Source organism: Gouania willdenowi, chromosome 11 (assembly GCF_900634775.1).
Source record: "Gouania willdenowi chromosome 11, fGouWil2.1, whole genome shotgun sequence".
NCBI classification, from domain to species: domain Eukaryota; kingdom Metazoa; phylum Chordata; class Actinopteri; order Blenniiformes; family Gobiesocidae; genus Gouania; species Gouania willdenowi.
The window spans coordinates 8340465-8365428 of record NC_041054.1 but is presented as its reverse complement, the minus strand read 5'-3'; the positions used below and the strand labels follow the sequence as shown (position 1 = coordinate 8365428).

The 24964-nt window shown below is 36.5% G+C and overlaps 1 protein-coding gene across 2 annotated transcripts; it reads right to left on the bottom strand.

Moving 5' to 3' along the window:
* Window positions 1–66: 66 nt before the first annotated feature.
* On the bottom strand, window positions 67–22269 carry tuft1b (tuftelin 1b). 2 transcript variants are annotated; one of them, XM_028461399.1, is made up of 12 exons: window positions 22111–22269; window positions 7679–7756; window positions 7504–7599; window positions 7285–7359; window positions 7112–7177; window positions 6252–6335; window positions 4469–4576; window positions 2217–2440; window positions 2016–2121; window positions 1829–1912; window positions 1088–1179; window positions 67–971 (listed from the first exon to the last, which is right to left on the bottom strand). In XM_028461399.1, the coding sequence occupies exons 1-12, from the start codon at window positions 22162–22164 to the stop codon at window positions 899–901; spliced, it is 1140 nt and encodes a 379-aa protein (XP_028317200.1). In that variant the 5' UTR covers window positions 22165–22269; the 3' UTR covers window positions 67–898. The 2 variants fall into 2 exon arrangements, with proteins under 2 accessions (XP_028317200.1, XP_028317201.1); XM_028461400.1 differs by lacking the exon at window positions 22111–22269 and adding an exon at window positions 16474–16648 and having other exon boundaries at window positions 832–971.
* Between the last annotated feature and the right edge of the window lie 2695 nt (window positions 22270–24964).

The window sequence follows — 24964 nt, the reverse complement described above, 5'->3', positions numbered from 1 at the left end:
AGTTTGTTCTTTGACCAGCAGGTGACAGCACGTATCAACGGTAGACAAAAGAGCGGGAGACTTGGGGAAACTTTATTCATTTATTTATTTATTGTTTAAATAAAGTTAGATAGAGCTTACAATTAAAGGACGTTTGTCTACATTTTACAATGGTCACAGCAAATTTACAAAATGTTCATACAATACAAAAACAGCAAAGTACATAAAAGCAGGTGTAGGTTTCTAGCGTATGAGTTAGCACTTAGCATAGACGCTAGCTAAAACACAGCTTTAATATTTCAACAGGTGCCTACTAACAGTAGGTGGCTAAATAAACATTACATCATGAAAACAATTCACCCATTGACTTTACAAAAGAGGTTAACTTTATAGGAACACAGAAACACTTTGTCACTCATCAACTAATATTGAGTTTATTAATGAGCTACAGGTTCATTATATTGTCGTCTGCACGTCATTGGCAGAAAGGTTCAAAGCACTGAGGAATTTGACTCTTGAGCTGGTCAAACAAGCTAAAATGATGCAACAAAAGCTGGATACACACTTATGCGGTCATTCGTTCATATTTCACCTTAGCTACAAAGAACTGGCAGACATTCTAATTGACTCTTGCCTCATATTATTGACTTTCGAAAACTTGATTTGAGTTTTCTTTAGAGGAGATTTCGACCAGCAGTCCCATCTATCTAAATCTAAACGTTCAAAAAGTCCAGCTTGTGTCTCTGTAAAGACTATTTCCTCACAATGGATCCCTGTTGAGGGTTCTACGGTAAGAAAACAGACCATTAATGAGTAACAGCTACTGAAGTAACAACGAAGATTCCAACAGGAGACCGTTTGTAGGGAATCTAATCATTACCGAACACACACACATACAGTACGTACACAACTGCGTTCTTCAGGATTTGATCTCGATGACTTTGATGAAAGGCAAGGCTTTGTTGCTCTGTGTCGTCGGTGTAAGAGTTTTGCTGTACAAAAAACAAACAAAGTATTTGAAATGATTTGGAATGCCGACAACAACAACATGATGTGAAGTCAGATACTCTGCAGGATGATGAGAATGAGGACGGAGAAGGACCTGTACCTGTAGACAATCTCTGGTTTCTTGTTAGTGGACTGAGGCAGAGGATCCTGACCTTCCACGAAGTACTCCATGTGGTCGTGCATTTCTTTGTTCTGCAAACGGTAAAGGGTTAAAGACACTGGTACAGCAATATCCTGTAGGAAGGATTATGAAACTTCTTCATCTGCCATTCATTTTACAAGATTTAACTCATTAAAAATCTAGATAAGGGGTTCTCAACTGGTTTCACCCTGGGACCCACATTTTGCCACGGTCATTAAATCGCAACCCAGCTGCTGAAAACACACACATATATATAATCTTTTTAAAAACATAAATCTATATTTTTTCCCATACTACATGCATTTCATAGCATGCCTGTCAGAAGAAAAGTTTTTTTCAAAATAAAAGACAAGTCCAACATAAAAGACATACCGTTAAGTATTTATTTATTTTTCACCAGTTGTCTGCCACCTACCCAGTACAGGTCTGCAACCTACTTTTGGGTCCTGACCTACCAGTTGAGAATCGCTGTTCTAAACTTTAATGTTCTTCTTTATTCTTGACAAAAGTACGTAAGAGGCTTTAATAGTCCGTTTAATACTGTTAATAAATACATTACATTTACTCTATCAAATTACAGTGTCATGTTCTTCCCTAGAATTCAACATTAAAAAAGTAAATAGAAAAGAAAGTGTTGAATAAATGTGATATAAATAAAATTAAACCAAGAGATTTTCATAGAATTCTTCATTTTCTGACCTCAGCCTCGAGGAAAGCCACTCTCTCCTGCAGATCCCTGATGGTTCGCTCCCTCTCTTGGAGGATTGTCCGGGAGTTCTGCAGCTGAAGCATCAACAGAACAAACAAATCACTTAAGATATTGACCAGGGTTTCATTTGTTTGGTTCTGCTTCCTCACATCGCCGAGTGTGTGTGTGTGTGCGTACCTGTTCAATCATGTGTCGGACCTTCCTCTGCTGACTTCTCAACATGTCGTCCAGGTGGTGAATCTTCTCCTTCAGGACGGCCACCTCCTTCTCCAGCTCCTCACACCTGCAGACACAAACACTCTCTTATTCAGGATCAATTAAAATAACGTTTTTCAAAATAAGGTGACAGAAGTTATCGTGCTCTTTGATCGCTCCCACCTTTGCTTGTTCTCCTGGCCTTCCTCTCGGTCTGCTCTGAGCTGCAGCAGCTCGGCCTCTCCTGCAGCCATCTTGTCTTTGAGGACTCCATTCTCCACCTCCATGCTCTCCAGCAGCCTCTGCAGCTCCTCCACCATGTGCTCCTTATCCTCCGAGCGCTCCTCCACCCTCTTCAGGTGCGTCGCCTGCTCGGCCAGACGACCGCGGTATTCATTCGTCTCCGACTGTTTGGAGAAAACAACAACGTTGATGTAGAAAGTCGTTGGCGTGACTTGATTCATGCTTTCAGAAAAATATAAAGATTACAAAATCAGACTTAGGGAATGATCTAATTAACTGGCAACCCAAACACTTGGCTGAGTTAAGGGAACATTTAAACGTTAGTCCCTTATTATCTTTCTCTTACACAAGTAAACTTTGTAAGCCACAGATTTACTCCGCCAGATACTTTTAGGGCATGTCTTTTAATCTGGATCAAAGAAGCTTCCGAAGAAACATCAATCATATCCTGACTTATGATAATGACTTGACTGAGGATCACAATACAGAGAAAAACCTGATATAGCATATGTACAAGCTGGAGCAGTGGATAACAAATCACTAGATGCTCATGGGTATGAGCCTTGATCTTACTAACTGTGCAGTTTGCATGTTCTCCCTCGGGGCACATGCATAATTAAAATAATTAGTGGACGTAATATAAGTTTAAAGTGTAAGTACACCCTAAAACCACTTTTTTTTCTGCCGAATACATACGGTCAAAAGTTTTAGAACACCACACTTTGTCCAGTTTTTTTTTACTGAAAATTATTCAATTTATTGTGTCACTGGACTCTGAAATGAAGCATGGAACAAATAAGCAATTGGAGTTGAAAAAGAAATCATGGAATCCATGAACATTACTGTTCATCTGATGCTCACGAGGGTCTGGTACCACATTGTGTTCCAACACTGCTTTTATGAAGACAGAGGGAGTTGGAAGTCACCAAGAAAAGTTGGAACACCAGCTTTCAAGGCTGATTCAACCTTCATTGCTGCAGAACAGCTTTACATTATGAACAAACTTCATGTTCCCTGAAAAAGGCCGACTTGTATAATTCTGAAATGTGCATTATTTTTCAGTTTTGGGTAACCAAACCTATTTTTTTTTTTTTATCTCTAGCTGTTCAGTACCTTTTTACCATTTCAAGCTATTCAATGGACTTGCACGACTTGAATTGCAATAAATAACTGGAAAAATTAGGGTGTTCTAAAACGTTTGACCGGTAGTGTATATGATTAGGTATTAAGTAATATAGTTTATTGATCCTATAGTCCCACTCTTCACATTTTAGTTTTTAAATTTAGCGTTTCTAGTTGTAAAATGTCAGAGTGAATGCCCTCAGTGAGTTTTGCTGAGATTAGATCAGTGACATCACTAACTGTCACTATTGGCCCCGCCCCTTTTGTAAAAGACGGGAGGATGGACTAGGTTTCCTCCTCTCATAGCCCTCAGTGAGGATTGACTGACAGCTCCATGCGTAAATGTGCAGTGCTGTGGGGGTGGGGCTGCCGTGAATGGGCATGTCTTAACTACTCCAGGGACAATGCCCATAATCAAGGCATTTTTTGAATTTCGCCTAGTGGCAGGTCAGCAAAAACCTGGGGGTGTATTCTACAAATGCAGTCGTTTTTAAAGGAGAGAGTGTTACCGAGTGGAAAAGTACATTTTTTTGGGTTGAGGTTTGAAATCTAAGAAAAAAGAGGCAGAGTTGTGCTTTGAAAACACAGAACTCAAATGCTGAAACTTGAAGCTTTGGATGGCCTCTGCTTTTGAATTGCCTTTTATCTTCAACAGTTACTAGTCAGGTTTAGAATTACATGCGTTTTCTAATCTGGGCCAGTGTGAATGTGACTGTATGTGGTTAAGGACAACAAAAGGAAGCAGTTGTTTTAGCTGCAATCAATTATATATGATTTTATGCCACAAAAACTCAGAATGAGTCACTGAAATGTGTAGCCACATTTATGTGGATGCCGGGAACACAAAAAATGTAGACAGTGCAGTAGCGATAACACAGGGTTGTGGTTGGAGTGAGTGTCCCTACACGACCCGACAGATGAGCACACCGCAGAGCCAAACAGTGAGGGATGAAATCATGAGACAACGCTGACAGATAATGGGAGCGATTAAAGAAAGGAGAGCAGAGGCAGCAGAGAGCTGAGTCACACAGGAAACGGTGTCGTGTTTCTCATAACCCGACGAGACGGACCTGCAGTCTGTTCCTCTCCTCCTGGTGCCGTTTCTCCATCTCTTTCAGCTGAGCGTACAGATGCTTGGTGGCCTCTCGGAGCTTAGCGCTCTCCTGATTATCCTCGACCTGGGAGTGAAGGCGGACAGTAATACGGGTTATTAGGCTTAATCTAATCAACTCTTTGCACTGGAGGGCAAACCAGTTGAAAGCAAACACATGGAACTGGCTGCTTATTGGCCTTTGGTGTACAGCATATGTCAAACTCAAGGCCCGGGGCCAAATCCGGCCCTTTAGAGCATCCAATTCAGCCAACAGGAAAAAGTCAAAATGGCGGAGAAAACAGTACATATTGTGTAAATTACCAAATAATCCAGTTGTAGATATTTCAAATTCAACAACTCCACAACATTTTTAGGGGCTTGCATTTTGCATTTGTTTACATAATGTTTTACATTTCTAACTGCAAATTGTGGAAAATAACTTTTTCTACAAATCTTGCAATGTCTCACAAACAAATACACAAAATTCCTCTAAATTACATAAAAATTGGTAACAAAATGAAGATTTTTTAAAGTGATTTTGAAAACTAGGGCACAATAATGTTTAAGTTGTTCTTTTTTCAATGCAAATGAAGAGATGCTTCTTCTCCTCCCGAATACAAACAGGGCGTATGACCGTCTCTGATGCTAGATAAAAAGTAGAGCAGTGTAAGTCGACCCCAGTTCACCTGAATGAATGCCTCGTGTACAGGTACTCTGTTTACACCTCCCTCCCTGCTATATCACACCTCTCCAGATTAGTAACCGTGTTGGATTCTAGCAGATGTTGTCATCTGCTGACTCCACAGTTAATTATGAGAATTATAAGACTGTGTGCTGCAGGCTTTAGATTCAGGGATGTGGAACTTATTTTAGTTCAGGGGCCAAATATGGACAAGTTTTACCTCAAGTGGGTCGCAGAGGTTGGGAATCGAAAAATGTACACATTACTTGCTACTTTGCATTTCCACGTATAAATGATATAAAAGTATGTGGTACATAAGGCACCAACAATATCCAAGCAATATGTGACAGGTAGGGATTATATGTATTACATTTGGGGAAATTTTGTCTAATACTGGTAATTTGAGGATAAAGCAGGATTTTGGAAAAATTAAGATTTCTTTCAAGAATTTGAGAGTAAAAATGACTTCCATCGTGTTTTACAAACATGGAAACATGCCAACCCCTGCAAATATTATAGCATTTCATTGAATTTGTGACAAATTCAATGAAACTGTACAATATTTGCAATTGAATAATTATAAAGTTCTACTTCCAATTGTTTTGTTGTTAATATTATTATTTTAGTGCAATATTTTACTAATATCTATGTTTGGTATTGATACATTGATTTAAAATGACTCCCAATTTCTGCTTGATTTCAATAAATAATTCCCATTAAAAGTTTCTATTTTTTTAATATTGCCAAAATTCCTGAGTTTAAGTTCCCATGAAAACCTGACTGATACTAAGTTATTTGATCATTTACACAATGATTCATGTTTTCTCTGACATTTTTACTTTGTCCTGCAGGCCAATTTTGATGTTTTAAAAGGCTGGATTTGGCCCCTGGGGCTTGAGTTTGACACGTGTGCTTTAGAAGCATTTTTCGTTGCTGTTCGTTGGAGAGAGAAAAATAGCTGGAGGCTCAAACCCAACAATGTCAAATATTCTGCCACGTGACTCTAAACCTGTTCATGTTTGTGTGTAGTGTGCTCTAAAGAACCAACAGTCGGTCTGTGCGAGCACAAAAAACTTACTTGCGTGTCATTCAGGACTATGTTGTCATAGGTGACAGGTGATAGGTGACTGGAGACATGGACTTTGAAGCCATTGGCTGGATGCTGAGAAGATAAGAGCAAAAAAAAGAGTGGTTACAAGTGAGGACTAGGGATGGAGATCGAAAACCGGTTCTTTCTGAGGACCGGTTCCCAGTAATCCAATTCCTAGGAATTGTTTGTTTGCTTGCCTGTCAATTCCGCTTATCGGTTCCTCTTTCGTCGCACAATAAACTCCTCCAGGTCCTATATATTGTGCTTATGCTAGCGTTTGTAGCATCTCTGTTGCTACGCTACGCACTTCCGGGTTCTGTACACTCGCGCAAATTTGCTTCTTGCACGGACTTTTTTTCCGAAAACAACAAACTTCAGCAAGAACACACACCTTGTCGCAAGTAATCAAACACGGGAGACGGACTGGTACTGATCGTTGTCTTTAGTTTGCTCTTTCACATGTTCACACACGCGGCTGATGACATCACATGTAACAACGGGGACGGCGTCTCTGAAGGTCCATTTATAGAAATGTAAACAAAGGCAATTAACTAGAGCTTTACCGTTTAAATACATAACAATAAGTGCAGCTATACTTTTGGTTAATATGTTGTTTTTTTTTGTTTTTTTACAGTTGTTTTATGTGTGAATCAGTTTTGGATCAAGTTGTTCAAGTTCAAAAGGAGCGCTGTAAATATTCTCAAATGTTTGTAGCCAAAGTGTCATTTCTACCTGGAAACTAAGTTTGGACATTGACTAATTAAATGATAATAAATAAATAACTAATATTAATAGGATTAGTATCCAACAGATATTCTCAGTATCATAGTGTACAGGGGTATAAATACCTTGTTGTTGTTACTGTTCTGTCTGGCTGCCATCTGCTCCCTCAGAGTCTTCAGACAGTACCTCACCTGAAAGAAACAACACATCAAGCGTTACCAGCGTTTCTGCCACACGTCCAAAAGGTAAATCATCATCTGAATATGAATAAGTGTCATTCAACCCATCGCACACTGACCTCCTGAATCTGCGATACCTCGTCCGTTAACATCCTGACGCTCTCTGCCGTCTCTGGTCGAGTATCGAGGTAAACCTTAAGTGACAGCAACAGGATTACCGGTATGTTACATAACACTTGGCAGGGAGGTGTAGATAATAAATACATGTAAAGCATCTCGCTCACACATGGAACTGAAAAATAATGATTAAAAAAAATCATTAGATTAAGTTCACAAACCTTAATGATTTCAACTTTTTCTTCTGTGGGAGGGATGAGTTCAAGTGTTTCCTTCTGGCCAAGCTTCTGTGGCAGCACCACTGCTATGCTGCTCTCCTACATTTACACAGAAGTTACTGTAAAAACCGTATCTTGAAGATTTTCTCTCCGTTTCTTACAAACAAAAACCAATTACCTTGCTGCCGATCTGCTCTGGGCTGCAGTTTGACTTCTGTTGTCCTGAAAGGCTGGGTTGAAGTTGCCTACACTGGGCCTGAAGTAAGAGATAAGCAGGATGAGAGAAGCTAAACAGGACAAAACACACAGAAAAATGCAGCGTCTGATGAGAAAATAAAGGGAACCCTAAAATAAAAGTCAGAAGTTACAGAAATGGGTGGAGCATGGAGAGAAACTGGCCGTAAAACCTTCCCGTTACTCAAAGTTCCACTGTGGGATGCTAAATAGTTCCACTGTAAAACCTGGCAACCCACAAAGAGGAGACTTTTCCACTGAGTCGTCAAGGCCAAGTGTAGTAATTATGTCCAAACAGTATCCTCCGTGTAGTGGAAAGAGGGAAACCAGTCGAGTTATGGACAAAAATACCACATCATCTGTGGCTGCTCAGTCACCGAGTCCAGACTAAACTTTGTAACCATGGCAACACAAACAGTTTCATGGGAGGTATTCAATGAGACTTAAAAAGGACTTGGTTATTGGTTCTCATTTTACTTTGCTGTATTTAGTCTCTTGTTGTGAGGCCCCCAAAGCTTAATACAATAAGACTCCAAAATTCACAAAAAGGGTAACAAAGACACATAAAATGACAGAAAAATACATTAGATAAAAAGAAAAATACAAAAAAAACCTTGAAAACACAGAAAAATTTCAAAAACACACAAAACATGAAGAAAAAAATATGCAAAATGACAGCAAACTTACAAAAAAAGAATTTCAAAAAGACAAAAAATGCACAAAATTATTAAAACATATACAACATGACAAAAGGTCTCTTAAAAATGTCAAAAAGACAATACAAACACACAGAATGAGTCCAAATACATACCAAATGTTAGAATACACTAAATGACAACAAAAATACACAAAAGAAATTAAAAACACACGCAAAATGGCAAAAAAGAAACAGAAACGACACAACATGACTCCAAAAACATACAAAACAGCAGCAGACCTGTAAATGGAATGCACTTCTTCACAACACTTGTTTTGTGATGACACATATTTTCCACAATGACTCAGAGGTGACCAAAATAACTGTACATGTGACATGTGGCACTTTTCATTGGAACGAGATAACATTTTCATTCAGAATTCACTTCTTACTCCATTTGCTGCCTTTAATGTGACTAACGTTATTATTCAGGTTATTTACCAGAACAAACTTTTACCTGCATGTATTAAAAGATACATAACATTTTAATGTCCTCATAGAGCAAACCAACAAATAATATTTACATATAATCTTACTTGGGAGTGCCTCTTTGCGTAACAGCAGAGGGGGAAGTGCTTTGCTTTTCCTCTGAAAGGGCAAAGACAACAAACCTTTTGTGCTGTTGGCAATTTAAATCCACCTTAAGAGGAGGATAGTAATCTCCATGTAGGTGCATTATGTAACCGTTTTTCTTTTATCCAACTACACTTTTGTATAGGGTTAAATATTACCGTTTGCATGTGGAGTCTTTATGCATGCTCATACGTGTGCTTGTGTACCCAGATTAATCTAATAAAGAACATGTAACCCTCGTCTTTGACAAGCCTCCGTCAACAGTGTGTATAGGGTGAAAAACCAAGTTTTTATTTGTACCGGATCATGAAAAGATCCCTCAGCGCATTCAAGTAGACAGGACTCGCAAAGGCTTAAACACACAAAGGAGCCCCAACCTACAGGACTGGAAACAAACCAGATTGAACTCAAGATCTATAGAAGTGATGAAGAAAAACCTCATCAAATATAAAAGCCAATACTACACAACACATGACTAAACATTAAGTTACCCTCAGGGTTCAGAGAAGTGGGATCGCTGTGGTTACAATATGTAGATATTACAAAATGTGTGCTAGGCCTCAATAAATAATTGTAATGTCATGGATTTACAGGCCAATATAGAGCTGTAATTGTAGCAAAAAAGAATAAAATACGGTAGTAGGGGTGTCCTGATACAACGTTTTCACCTCCGATACGATACCGATATTGCTGCCTTGCGTATCACTCGATGCCGATATCAATCCGATACAATATCAGCACGGATCATACAAACTTTTCTTAATGATCTTGTAGTGTGGAATGTTAGAAAAGACTTGATCAAGTAGGGCCCGGTGATATGGAACAAAATTCATATCTGGATAATTTTTTCTTAAAATGGCAATAAATGTTGATATTTTTAACGCAAAGTTATGGTTAAGACAATTCTAGGTTAAATTTGCTGGTGAAAAAGGTGTAAAATGACTTTTTTAATCTAAAACAAGCTAGAAAATAAGAATAAATCTATTTAGACGATATAGTAATTTTCTATATTGACGAAATAGAAAACTCGATGTATCTCGAATCTTGATATTTTGCTTAGGCCAAGTTATATTACTCAAACAGAAAACAATGAACCATTTATTATTAACCAATGAGTTACATACATTTTGACCTTAAATATAACATTCTACAATTGAATAAATAAATAAAAAAAAGCAAATAAAGCCGAAGACTTTAAAAAGTTTTATTTTTTAATTTTACCGTGCAAATACAGTAACTATTAGTTTAACTTGAGCACAATAAATAAAAATAAAATAAAAAACCCGAAAAAATACGCACCTAAATTAATCATGCTTCTATTGGAGATTTTAGATGCAATACAATCAAATCTGAGAGAAGAAAGATGTTGATTACGTTAAGGTGTTTGAGTTGCTGTTGTTTTTGTACTTAAAACCCTTGACATAAACTCAGAGTTATGAGATGGTTGGTACGATAACCGGTAGGTGAATTTACAGTCGTTATTATGAGGAATTCAGCTGCTGTGCAGTAAAAAACAAGCAGGTGTGTGAGGTATATGTTCATTCCTAAAAAAATCACCACTCATTTTCTGCTTTAGAGGAATTTTTACGCACAAACATAGCCATCCTTCACTCCTTTAAAAACACGACTTGTCACCTTCAAACGTTACATTTGTACTGAAAGACACTTCAAAATACAAGTCTAACACCTATGCAACACATTCAAACAGTCCTGCTGCTCACACGCACAACTGACAAAAAAAAAAAAAACTCTCACACACATTTAAGGACTCCCCGAGGGAAAAACACTCAGGAGGAAGTGACAAATTCACTACATACCACATTCTGCTGTTAGCTTAGCAGGTATGTAGCAAACCCTAAAGAATGTAGAAGTAAACACATTTGCGTCCACTACGGCCCTGCCACAAAATATGATTTACAAACAAAATCAGAAAGACTTTTTTAAAACAAACCAACAAAACACATGTGGAGCGTCTTTCCAGGAAAAACCATTAAACTGAACAAGGCGGCCATTTCTGTGACCTTTTTCTTCAATGATGACACTGATCCTCCCTAAGGGTAAACTCTAATCACACACACACACACGGACACACAAAGAGGTATCAATGATCTCTGTACACCACGCAGGAGAAGTGTGGGTTATGCATTTGGTTACTGATGTAAGCGACCAGTTCTGCAATTTGCAAGAGAAGGAGAAGCCAAACAGTTTAGCATGAACAGGAGCTAATCGCAGTCACGCCCTCTAAATACTGAAATGTACAACATGTACAGCTTTACTTTAGACGGACACACCCAGCAGAGGAGCTGCTTCTTTATGAAATGATCCTCTTTGTTGTGCTGCTGGAAAGGTCACAGATGTTTGTGTTTATACTCGAGGGTTGATGCAGGTTTGAACCCCCCAAAATACATCTTGTTTTTGAGAAAATGTTCTCAAAAATATACAGCACTGCACATATACATATTTATTTGCTGCATGACCATGTGAACAACATTAGCAGTAAGAAACCTGTAATTTAATAGGTCTATAATTATGTATATAGCACGCAATGAAAGACTCTATTCCTCCCAGCATGCATCAATGTGAAAATAAAAAAGTATTAAAATTGTGCAAATTGAAAGAAAATAAAAACTGAATTAAGGTTACAAAAAAATACAGAAAATATTGAATCATAATTGCGTAATAAATATATAAATACTTTATTTCCAAATGAGACTACAGGCATTTTATAAAAAAAAATATTTGGAGGTACGATACTGATATTGCAGCTTCATTTATTACTGATATCGAACCGATATCAGTACAAATACATATTTTTATGACTTATTTTGTAGTGTGGAATGTTAGAAAAGGCTTGATCAAGTGATATTACTCAAACAGAGAACAATATTCAGCAACAGTAGGAATGAGAAAAACTGACCCATTTATTATTAACCACGTTACATTTATTTTATTCTTAACTTAAAAAATAAGAATATTCTACAAGTGACTAAAATAAATAAAAAATAAATTAATTAGAAAGACCTTTTAAAAAATCCAATAAAAACAAAAATAATATATTTTTAAAGTGCAAAATAATCATTAGTTTGGTCTTGAACGGTCTGCTTGTATTTTAGTGCTCATATTGAAGTTTTTAGATGACAATATCCGATATCAAGACAATATTAGATCGGGGCCACCCTTATTTGTAGGTACTGTTAATAACTTATGTATCTAAAAAAAAAAATATATATATATATATATATATATATATATATATATATATACTGTATATTCATGCACATATCATATAAAAAAACTTTTCCCACAGATGAAGCTTCCCTCCCCCAACTATTACAACACTTATGATTTGATTAGATGTGTTTATGTTCAGCTGTTGGTGTTGCGAAACTACCCGTATTACAAGAGCTATTAAACATGATTGGTGGTAATGAGTACAAACTGTTTTAAAAAACCTTGACTGCACATGTTCCATATATATTACCAATTGTTTCTAATGCCACGGGCTTCATCGTCGATTGCGATTGAAAGCAATGCTGATTACTTCCACACCCAGAATTATGTGTAAGTACACGCCTAATAACCGCTACGTGTCCTTATCATCTTCCAGTGACATAAACTCTTGGATCTGTACGTAGATTTTTCCATCGTGGCGTACTACATTTAATTACAAGCAATTTTGCAGTGAACTTTCGCCACTAGTCAGATGTGAACAGTATGCTGGATTAAAACACAATATCTATACTTTGCACAGGCAGGCATTTACTGTTTCATCCTTTTAGTGCGTTTACAGTGCGATAATATCGAACTGACAGGGTAAAGTGTGAATGCTGCTCGTCCAGGCCTGTACATGACGTTCAGGGTCGGCTTTGTTTCTTTCTAATAGGTTATCACGCAAAAGGACTATCCTCACATGCACTTTGGGAAAAAAAATGGAATGAGGTAATTCATATTTTGCTTTTTTTTTTCTAAATTAAAACCAATGTTTCCTATTGAAAAGTTTGGATTCTTAGCAGAATTACAGCAGAAAAAGTTAACCCGTGTTGCATATTTTTCTGTCCCTCATGTGCTGCTGTCATCCCACTAATCGATCTAATGGAAACAAAGAGTATTTCTGCAGCAGCTGCACACATTAGTACTGGTAAATATCAATAGGAACAACATATGGTGCATATAGTTGTTTACAATAAAGTAGGGGTTGTAACCTCTGGGTACCTCACGATATGATACGATACGCGATACAAAGCTCACGATATGACAATACTGCGATTATCGATATATTGGTCAGAAATCAATCTGCGATAATCTATGACAAGAAGAAAAAAAAAAAGATGAAGTGAAAAAATACAATCTTTTATTTTATATTTCTGAAAGACAATAAATTGAAAAAGTGTCCTATGAACAGTGACACTAATTTAGTGCAACATTTCTGTAAATAAGTGTCAACATACCAATGTAAATGAATAAGTATCTCCAATAGTGCTTTCTGTAAACAAAAAAAAGGGTCTTTCTTACCAGTGACACCATTATAGTGCAATATTCCAGTAAACAATATATTGGTTCCTTCAGCAAACAGTGACAACATTTCTGTGAAGACGTACTGTACCTGCACATTTTAGTGAAAAAGCAGAAAAATTAAACAAAAAAAAAAATCGATACTTCGCACGACCATATCGATAATCGATCGTGCGAAAAAAATATTGCGATATATCGCCGTATCGAGATATCGCCACACTCCTACAATAAAGTTGTAAATATTGCACTTATTATCATACTTGTTTGTGCATTAATATTCCCTCTTTAAAATGTTTTAGAGCCTTAAACAAGTAAAAGGTATTGACAAAAAAGAAGGAAAAAAAAAATCGCTTCACTACGTGATTCAACTCGTCTCCAGTTTAGAGTACGAGAACACATCGGCCTGAATCATGTTTGAAGACTTGTTGGTGACATCATTGCTTCACCTCACTTTGTTTTGCTGCCAAATTCCTCTCATACTACCAGCGAGCTGACACGACAACTGCCAGAACTCCTGGTGATGTCAATGAGTCGGAAACAGAAGAAAAATATCTGAGATATAACAATTATTGTAAATTTATTTAATTTATCTCTATTAATCCACTAGAATGTTTTTTGTTTTTTTTAACATAGTTTGACCCCCATCACACTTACAACATTGCATAGTGTATGTCTCACAGATGAATAAATCACTCCAAATAGAATGGAAAAAGGTTGTTTTGGTCTCCACTGTAAACACTCTCTTATTGCCATTTTTGAAAAAGTTTTGCACATTGCATTGTGGGATGTTTATTTTTTAAAACCTTTTTCTTACCGTGTTTTCTAGGGATGTCCCGATATAAATTTTTCACTTCCGATATGATACCAATATTGGAGCCTTGCGTATCGATACCGATATAATTTTTCTCTCTTTCTGTCTTTTTTTTAATAATTAAAAGAAAAAAATTTATTTTGTAGCGTGGAATATTAAAAAAAGTCTTGATCAAGTGATGTTACTCAAACAGAGAACAATAGTCAGTAACAGTAGGTTTGAGAAAAACTGACCCATTTATTATGAACCAATTGGTTACATAAATTTTAAACCTTGAGCATAATATCTACAGTATTTTACAATTGAATAAAAAATAAATTAAAAAAATTTGGGAATTTGAATCTGATATCCAACATTCGTTTTCAGGCTGATATCGGACCGATATCTGATATGGATATCGGATCGGGACACCCCTAGTGTTTTCTTGTGTTTCTTTGCCAGACAAGGACAGTGATTCCCTAGACACCACTTTTCTTCGTTTGTTCCCAGTATTTTTACGTGATATCACGGTAAAAACACTTCTATGCACCCATCTCCACGACTCTACATCCCACAATGCAATGCACGAAAATGTCAACTGTCAACAAACCGAATGTTTACGGTAGAGAAGAAAACACACTTTCAAATTCAATTTAAAGGTTATACTTTTTTTTCATGCAAATGCTGTCAATCTTGTCTTTATTAGTGAATTTATTACCATTGTTGGCATTTTGCATTGTATTCTTCTATATCTTAAGTTATTGTTTATTACTTAGCCAGTTTTTTCCTACTCTGTTGAGTAATTGTTTGTATAGTTCTAGAAGTCCAAACAGACGTAAGCAACATGGTGAAAATTCTATAATTAAGAAATGGGAGTAGGATTCAACATCAAGAAGTCTTTCTTCTTCCCACTCCTTTTCAAGCAAACATATTATTGTAAATATGAGTGTACATGGACCGTATATATATATTATTTTGACCGTCTAAGATTGTTTTCTCTGTTGGAGTTCCCTTGTACACAAAGAGTTTTTTTTTGTTCCTTCGTTCTTGTCCCTGCTCGAAACAAACAAATAGAATTAAATTAATGTATTGACCTGAGGCCTATACACCATGAATTTATCTGATAAAAGAATATTCATGTCCAGCAGCTTTAAACTTATTTATGCGTCTGTAAAGACAAATGTACCAATATTTTCCCCTCCTCTACAAAAAAAAAAAAAACCATTAGCACCATCAGGTTTCACGATGGAGTGTGAAACTCATCCATCTCTACATGCAGTCAAAACAACATAATTTATTATCTCACACACACACACACACGATCCTCAATTACATCAGCATATCCGGCTACACCGGCTCCATGTATAAAAACCACATGTACTCATTTCTTGTTACACCAACTAACAGCATGTGTCTCCATAACAACAACAATAACAACAAAATCTCATCCATGAAAGAAGAAGTAGCCAAGTGGGTGAAAAACTCCAAAACACAACTGAACATAAAACTACACACTAACACCAACACACACAGATTCATTCTATTAACTTGTAGTAAAACATGAAAAGCTTTGATTAAAATGTGTGAAAATTTAAAGTCCTTCAGGTCGTCTTTCTGTATTTCTACACAGAGCCAGAGGTGTAAAGAGTACTGATATATACTACTCAAGTAGAAGTACTGTAACTTGATTGAAATACAAGTAATTCATATATAATATACTCAAGTACAAGTAAAAAGTAGCTCAATTAAATAGTATTCAAAGTAAAAGCTCCAAGTATAGCTACATTTATGAACTCTGAAACAGTGTCATGCTAAATGTGCCATGTGTGGGTAGAAACCACAACCTGAACCCAAGGAAGTGGCTGGGCATTCAATGCTCAATAAATAAAGCAATAATCACAAAAAAATTATAATTTACTCAGTAACAGTTGGGTTTAGAAATGTAACTAATTACTTATTTTAAAACATACTTAAGTACAAGTAAAATTACTGGAGTAGACATAAAAGCAACTCAGTTAGAGTGAATGGAATACTATTTTCACCTCTGCACAGAAGAAAAAAGGAAGATTAAACAAGAAAAAAATCCAAACATAAACTCAAACCATACACCATTAATAAGGTATGATTAATTAATACTAGCATTAAGAAAATCTAACGAAGATTCTACCTGGGCAGACGGAGCTGAGGGCGTCTTCTGATGATCACCCGGGTTCGATCCTCACTGCCTGTGAGACTGAAGTGTGTGGGAAAGCCACGCTCGTCTTGCCATACAAGGATGGGTGAGGCTTCACCAGCTGCCCAACCCTTCTCCCCCCCTTCCCCCCTCCTTTAGATCATTCCTGAGTCTGACTGATGCACTGCCAGTCAGAGGCTCAGCGCTGTTAGCCTCCCCTGCAGGGCTGAGCTATCCAGTACACAATGGAAAGAACATTCCTACTGATTAGATTATACTGTACACAGCCCTGTGTGTTGTACACACTGATGCTGTTTAGACTTTGGTTTACACTTTGTCACTTCATGATAGTAACACATTAGTCAGCTTGTTTATAGGATTTATTAGTTTTATATAACTATATTATATAATTGTAGATAAGTAAGAATTTAGAGAAAAAAACTATTCCCACCAGGGTTGGGGTCAATTATAACTGTAATTGCGTAATTGATAATTAATTACAATTATGGCATAACTGTAATTGTAATGCTATTTTAAACAATCTCTTGCTGTCGTAATTCTAACTGAGTTTAGATGACTGACTTTATATTTGTATTTGCCATGAAAATTCTAGAAAAATTGTCAATTATAATTTAATGCAAAACTGGGGAACCACGTTACAGTTCTACACATATGTAGGTAACAATTATTAAAATATGTTTCATATCAAGCAATTCCACATCTTACGATTTAAAAAAAAATTAAATGGAGGGCTATACTGACACAGAAAAGGCTCAGATGCCCACACCAGAAATATTAAAACCTCTATTTTCATTGATTATGAAGCCAAACATGGTAACCAATAGATAGGAAACAAATTATATGATAGATATTTGTTTTTAGTGTATTTTATAGCTGATTTAGAACCGAACAGAAAGCTAACACAACTTTTATTAGGTCATTTTTTTCCGACTCAGCAATTGTAATTCAAATTTAGTAATTGAGAACATAATTGTAATTGACTTTGAGGATAAAAAAAAAAATAATCGTAATTTAATTGTTATTTGAAAAACTGCTGGTCACTGTAATCGTAACTGAATTGTAATTGATCATGGGTAATTGAAAATGTAATTGCAACTGAATAATGTAATTGCCCCCAACGTTGATTCCCACTCAAGGTAAACCCTATTTTATAAATAGGTTACAAACATATAAAATAGGTATAACTGTGTGTCTGAGCCAGAGGTGACACGTAGTAACTCAGACCAAAGACAACACTAGTGAGAGCCATGAAGTGGACCACCAGACATGGCCATATTTAAAAGAACTTTTCAGCTAATGGTGTTAAGAATGACTCATGGCAGACGCAGTGTGTTCTTTACAAGTCAAAAAATCATGAGATTCTGGCAATAAAGCAGTCTCCCGTCAAATCTAAACATTTTTTTTTTTACAAATTGTATCTTTAATGATTAGTGCTAAATTCTTCAGGTGTTCATAAAACGGTAACAGATTTAATTTATTTCCATGTACCAGCTTTCTTTAAGTTCTTAAACATGTTACACTCAAAGCTGCTCTTGGTTTTATTGAGCATTTGCGCTTTTCTTTTTTCTTGATACATTTAATTTTACCAAATTTTATTTATGACGAGTATTAAATTCTCCAGGTGTTCAAAGGTAACAGATTTAACTTGTTTCCATGTATTCTACAAGTTCTTAAAAAAATAAAAGATATGGAATTTGCTGGTTTAAAAACCCTGTCTTATTATTAAAGGGACATTTTTTTTAAACGTTTTTACCTAAGTACATTTGGTAGCAAGTACTTTTTTTACCTTTACTCAAGTAAGGGAGCAACTTCAATACTTTTTTATTCAGATATCTATACCTTTACATGAGTATATAGAAGATGAGTACTTTTGCCACCTCTGGTCTGAGCCCCCTCTATCTGTGACATGCTGACATTGTCAGGTTGCAGCTTCCTGAGGAATGTGTGGTCGGACTTATGTAATGGAAGATTAATGAAACATTTTTTAATAACAGCTACTGTCCAAAGTGAGCATGTGCAGAGTCAACTACACTGCAGCAGGTAATAAAAGCCAAAAGACACACCAAATAAGTTCATCGCAGAGTGTCTCCATCCACAACTTTATATAAGTGGAGCTTCTAACACTGGAAAAATTCCAAGTCTGAACACGTTAAAAGGCTTTTAAGGCACTAGGAGGAAGTTGCAATAATGATTTTTAACCCCTTTGCTTAATGAATCATCAACAACAATAATGATCTATTTTAGAAACACTTCCTCCATGCTGAGCCAAATAGCACACATGGTGATACATGTTCACTGGACACAATAGTAGGTGCTTGTTGTGACAGGTTGGTAGTGTACCCTATTCTGCATTCAGAGCTGACTTATTTATTATGAGGTAACATTACCAGTAGTTATCCAACAAGGAGCTTGAAGCATATCTTTTCATCCATATTGACCTTATATCAACGCACTGTTGTGACTAGGGGTGTGTACTGCCTGACATCTGGTGATACGATTCGTATCCTGATACATAGGTCACGATACGATACAATAAAATATATCCCGATATTAAAGTATAAGGCAATTATTGCAATTTTTTTTTAAGTATATGACTCAAGAAACAACTAATCTGTAAATTTATACACCTTCATGAAAGAACATTATGTATGAAATATATTTTATTGGCATATTTTACACTCAGAACATTGGCTTTAACATGCCATGTGCCAACAACTGAAAATAAAAAAATGACATACAATTTGCCTGTGGCTTTTAAACCAAGGTTTTCGATCCAAGAAGAATTTTTTTTAAACTGATATTAAAAACAATTTTAGACGATGTCTAATATGTTATTCTACCAATACAGGTAGACAAGCCCATAAAGTGGCTTTTTCAGTGTTTTAGTATTTGTGACTTTTTACATAAATGTAGATGTGAAATAAAAACAAAGCGTTAAAAAAGCCACCAGTAGTTTATAAACCCATTTCGCTCCAAAGTAAATCTATGTTTAAACACACTAAACCAACAAGTCGTGGCACATTCTTCAAAATTTTGGAAAGTCCCCATGACAACTTGTCCCCAGATTCCAAATTCCAGAAAGTCAGTTCCAACTGTTTTAATAACCTAGATTAATAACAATTCAAATGTTTGTCCAAGTAATTGTCGTGTGTGCCCACAGGCTGTGAACAACAAAAGCACAGCTGATGACAGATGTTTTAATACTTGTTCAAACATAGTAGTTCATTTTTAACCAGCATTGCTATGATACGCAACACGTGGAGCCGGTTTTTAGGATTTCTCACGGGCAAATAAGGCACCACTGACTGAGACTGAGACGGATTTGGATGCTAAATGGGGGAATGGTACACCCTGGACATGGCGCCACTCCATCGCAGGGCAAAAACAAATAAACAGACAATCCTACACACTTAAAGGCAACCTAGAGACTTCCATTAACCCAACATGCCATGCACGTTTTTTGGATGAAGCCGAAGTACCAGGAGAAACCCACGAAAGCACAGGGAGAATAGTGTAGAACGAGTAAAAATGTATAAATGTTAGTATCAATAATGAAAAAATAAGCAGTATAAACAATAGTCATCTCAAAGCGCTATCGAAACATAAAATTCTTAAGAAAAAAGCAAAAACCCAACAAATCCACATGAACATGCATCAGCTACAGCGGGGATAAAAAACTACAATGTATAGAAATATATTGGTTAAAAAAGACAATAGAAATATTAAAAAATAAAAATTATAAAACAAGCAGAACAGTATGGGAGTAAAACAGAGCATTTTAATTAAAGGCCAGAGTAAAAATATAAAATTACAGTTTAGATTTAAAAGTACTTAAACTGAAGCCCTGGCCTGAACCTCTCAAAATAGCTCAGTTGAGAGTATCAACTAAGTTACTGTACGCGTCATATGATAAGATACAAAACATAAATTATAAATTACAAATTACAAATAAATGCTGGGGGCAGGTTCCCTAATATGGACACGAGGTGCAGCAGATTGACCCCTCCCCCAACACCGACTCCCAAACAAGCCAAAACAAGGACCAAAATTACGCTTTAAAACTCTGAGTGACAGTTTTACAACCGTAACCCAGTATTGTGAAGATCTGCAGCAGATAACAAATAAGGCCCATGACAGTAACTGAAAGATAAATAACCACTTAGCACGGAAAGTGTCACAGTATTAGTTAGAGTATTTCTCCGTCTTGTTCTAAAAAGCTTTTTAGTGGGGAAAAATTGTGACGACAGTGAAATTTGGTTCAGCGTGTATTTTGCGGTTTATTGTGGCAGGGCCGTACAAGTAAAACATTTGACCTAATTCAACTGCTAAAAAAAATGGAAGTGAGGTTTACAAAACATTGTAAACTACTTTATTATGTGCAACATCTACCTGGAACAACCCCCCCCCCAAAAAAATTAAGCAATATTTGCAACAAGAAAAAGAGCAAAGTAAAATAAAAGTAGGCAGTGGCTATCCGTACGTATCCGTATCAATATATCGGCATTCTAGCCGTACGTAGCGCCCCACATTAGCCAGTTTAGGTCACGTGATTAAGACGCAACGTATTTGTACTTCTGTTTGCTATTAATACGTAGATTCCTAAACAACGTTATGGACATGCTACGTATTTATGAATTGTTGTGATATTCATACCCAGCGCCCCTCATCGGACAGTACTTCTGTTTGCTATTAATACGTAGCTTCCTAAACTACTTTACGAACTAACTAACCCTAACTCTAACGGTAACCCAAACCCTAAATTATGCTATGAATGAACTAACCCTAACCCTAAACTACGTTATGGACTAACCCTAACTCACGTTATGGACTAACCCCAAACCCTAACCTTCTAAAGTGGTTTTGAATTTCTTGCCACTGTGAATTCGTACGTATATCGCTTGTTCAGCCATTTTATCTTCTGATTTGAATGCACAGAATGGTCACATGACTTCCGGTAACGTTATAGGCCACGTATGCATAGCACCAAGGGTTGTCCATACGGCTACGTACGGATAACCAGTCCGATAAAAGTATCACAACATTTTTTGCTTGTTTCTGATTAGCAGAAACAAGCTAAAAATGTAACACACAAACGTCATCAGGAATAAAAATGCCCTTGCCTTATTATTTTACACAGATTTTAAACTTCTTTCAGGGTTTTTATTTACATGTTATTTAATGTTAACTTTCACATTTTTTGAAAGAGAGAGACTGCAGTTTCATCTATTTGCTATTTTACTTTATACTTCAGGCTTTTATGAAGTATATTCGTCATGTTGGCTTTGTTGACCTGTGTGCTTATAATTTAGTAGTTTTTTTGTTTTTTGTTTTTTTGTTGAATTATTGTATTTTTTTTTATTATTAATTATTATCATTTCTGTGTTTGTTTGTTTGTTTGTCCAGGAACTGTAGCTACAAATTAGCTACTAGCTAACTTTAGTAACTGAGCTTTGGCTCTGTTAAATAAAGATGAAACTAAACCAAAATAATACAATTGAGTCTAATTTATTTTATAAATCCAAAGGGTATACAAAACAATGTATTGCATGTGTAATGTTATAAGGCAAGTTCATTTACAATAATGTGTCATTAAAAGTGACTTGGACTCACGTTAGCGCAGCTGTTCTCTCCATTAACCGCAGTCCGCTTTGCATCGCTGCTCATCTTCTCCGTCAAGGTTCAGTCAACACTTCAACGTTCTAACAGACCGCAGAGTCACTGCTGACAGACGTCTGTCTGTCTGTTAACTCTCACACTCTCTTTCTCTAAAGCCGCCTACTCGCTGCAGGATAAATACAATATAGGTGCGGACACCTGAACGCCGCTGTGCTGCCTTCAGGGTCCCTCCGGGGAAACTCCAGCTCACTGAACCGTGACACAGAAGGCAGAACTCACTCATTAACACACAGATAAAACGTCCTTTACTGCAAGATTTCTCAACCTTTGTGTCAGAACCTCTTTTGCTTATTTTGAAAATTGTTCTGCAATTACACCAAACTTGCCATATTTTAAGCTGCTTTCGTCACCTTTTCTTGGCATATTTTTGCTCCTCTTAATGAATTATTGCCACATGATACCCATTTCATCCACTTCCTATACAAATTTCGATGCATTTTCTGTCATTTTTTTCCTCTTCCAAGATATTTTTGGCATTTATAAAACCTTTGCAGCACTTTTTTTGTCACATTTTTTGACCCATTATTCTCACTTTTAACCTCCTTTCACCATATTTCATGCTTATTTTTGCCAATTTAACCACATTCAGGATTTGTCATGCCCATTATTTGCCAGTTTACATTAATTGTTCCTACTATTTTTAAGCCAATATTGACACTTTGAAGTAAGTATTTTTACTGCTTTTTGTCTGTCTGTTTTTGGCCACTCTAATTTGCAACTTTTAACCAATTTCTGTGGTTTTTAAAATCCAATTTCACCATCTTTGGTCCTTTTAACCTATTTTATAACTGAAGGATTCACATCTTTAAGATGACTATAGTATGATGAAAATAATAATAAACTATTTTTGGCATTCATAAACCCTTTCCACCACTTTTTCCACCTAATGTCACATATGTTGACCCATTATTCTCACGTTTAACCTCTTTTCACCATATTTCAAGCTTATTATTTGCCAATTTAACCACATTCAGGAGTTGTCATACCCATTTTTTTTTGTGCCAGTTTAGATTAATTGTTCTTACTATTTTTCACCATTTTTAAGCCAATATTGACACTTTGAAGTAATCTTTTTACTACTTTCTGTTTGTCTGTTTCTGGCCACTCTAATTTGCAACTTTTACCCAATTTCTGTGTTTTTTAAAATCCAGTTTCACCACCTTTTCCACCATCTTTGGTCACTTTTAACCTATTGTATATCTGATTAAAACAAGGATTCACATATTTAAGATGACCTTAGTATGGTGCAAATAGTAATTATAAACTTCCTGGATAACAGTGGATATTATTCAGATAAATAAATTAGTGTGGTTATCACAGATTCATAGAAAAATGGACCATCATTTTGCTGACTTTATGGATGGACCCTAAAAAGCTCTAATCTTCTTTATTCCCCCTTATAGATGGCCCTGTCTCAACATGACTGTTCTTCAATGTTCATGTCTGTGTTCAACCACCTTCAGGTACAGTGGGGGTCCCCGGTCTCTGGCACCTTTATTTTGGGGGTCGCGGGCTGAAAAGGTTGAGAACCACTGGTTCCCTGTACACTCACAGGCTTGGGTCTACCTTTGAAACAGTTTTAAGTAAACAGCCTGTGTTTGTCTTGAAAAGTGGGATACACCACAGACAGCACGCCAGTCCGTCCACACAGAGACAGACAGGTAATCCCATTCACACACCCATTGACTCCTACAAGTAATTAAGACACTTAAAATAGCCTAACGCATGTTTTTGGACTGTGCGAGGAAGTTAAAATAGCAGGAGAATGCCATACAAGAACAAGGATTACCATAAAATGTCCCAAATGTTCCACTTGAAAAGTCATAACCAAGAAGGAATTCATGACAAAATCCCAATGAACAAAATCCCAATGGACAAAAGCCAAACCCTTTGTTAGAAAACTAGACAAACACAGTTTTTTTCCATTTATCAATTGTACAATCATATATATACTGTATATATATATACAGTATATAGTGTATGTGGTTATTCTAACTGGGTTTTTGACACCCCCAAGGATTCCTGTTTTTTATTTCTTCATATACCACATTTATATCACAAAAAGTTAAAAAAAAATATATAAAAAGTTCTGACTTTTAACTTTGTTTAAAGACATTTTATATACATTTTTTGAAATTTCTGATTTTAATTACAAGTTACACTGAAGAAATAAGGGCGCACTGTGGAGTAGCGGCTAGTGCGCTCTTAACACTTGGGTTCATTCAGTGTGGAGTTTGCATGTTCTCCCTGGGCTTGCGTGGATTTCCTCCGATTTCTTCCCACAATCCAAAAACATGACTGTTTGGTTGATTGTAGTCTCTAAATTGCCCGTATAGTGAATGTGAGTGTGAGAGGTTGTCTGTTTGTGTTGCCCTACGATGGACTGGAGCCCTGTCCAGGGTGTACCCCAGCCTAACGCCCAATGAGAGCTGGAGATAGGCACCGGCAGACCCTTGCAATCCTGAAAAAAGGAGCAAGTGGATCAGAAAAATGGATGGATGGACTGAAGAAATATGATAATTTTGCAAACAAGCAGTAAAATGAAACCCATTAAATGTCCTGAACATACACATATAATAAAATAAACATATCCCCTCAATTCGTTTTTAGATCCATGTTGCCATTTTTGATTCAAGTACCATATTTTGATTCATCATATGACAATAATGGTTCGGCTGACTTTACCTTCTTAAACTAAAATAAGTCCATTTACTGTTCTCCTGTAATGTGTGCATGAGTGGCAGTGACTGATGTGATTCATTGATTGTGATGTAAACAGCCTGGTGGT

What these genes read in the sequence shown, in the direction of transcription:
- tuft1b (XM_028461399.1), bottom strand. Translation starts at nt 22,164, where the DNA reads ATGAGCAGCGATGCAAAGCGGACTGCGGTTAATGGAGAGAACAGCTGC. An exon ending in TAGTCCTGAATGACACGCAA is followed by an intron (nt 4,577 to 6,251) that starts GTAAGTTTTTTG and finishes CTTCACTCCCAG; the next exon opens with GTCGAGGATAATCAGGAGAG. An exon ending in GGCCAGGAGAACAAGCAAAG is followed by an intron (nt 2,122 to 2,216) that starts GTGGGAGCGATC and finishes TTGTGTCTGCAG; the next exon opens with GTGTGAGGAGCTGGAGAAGG.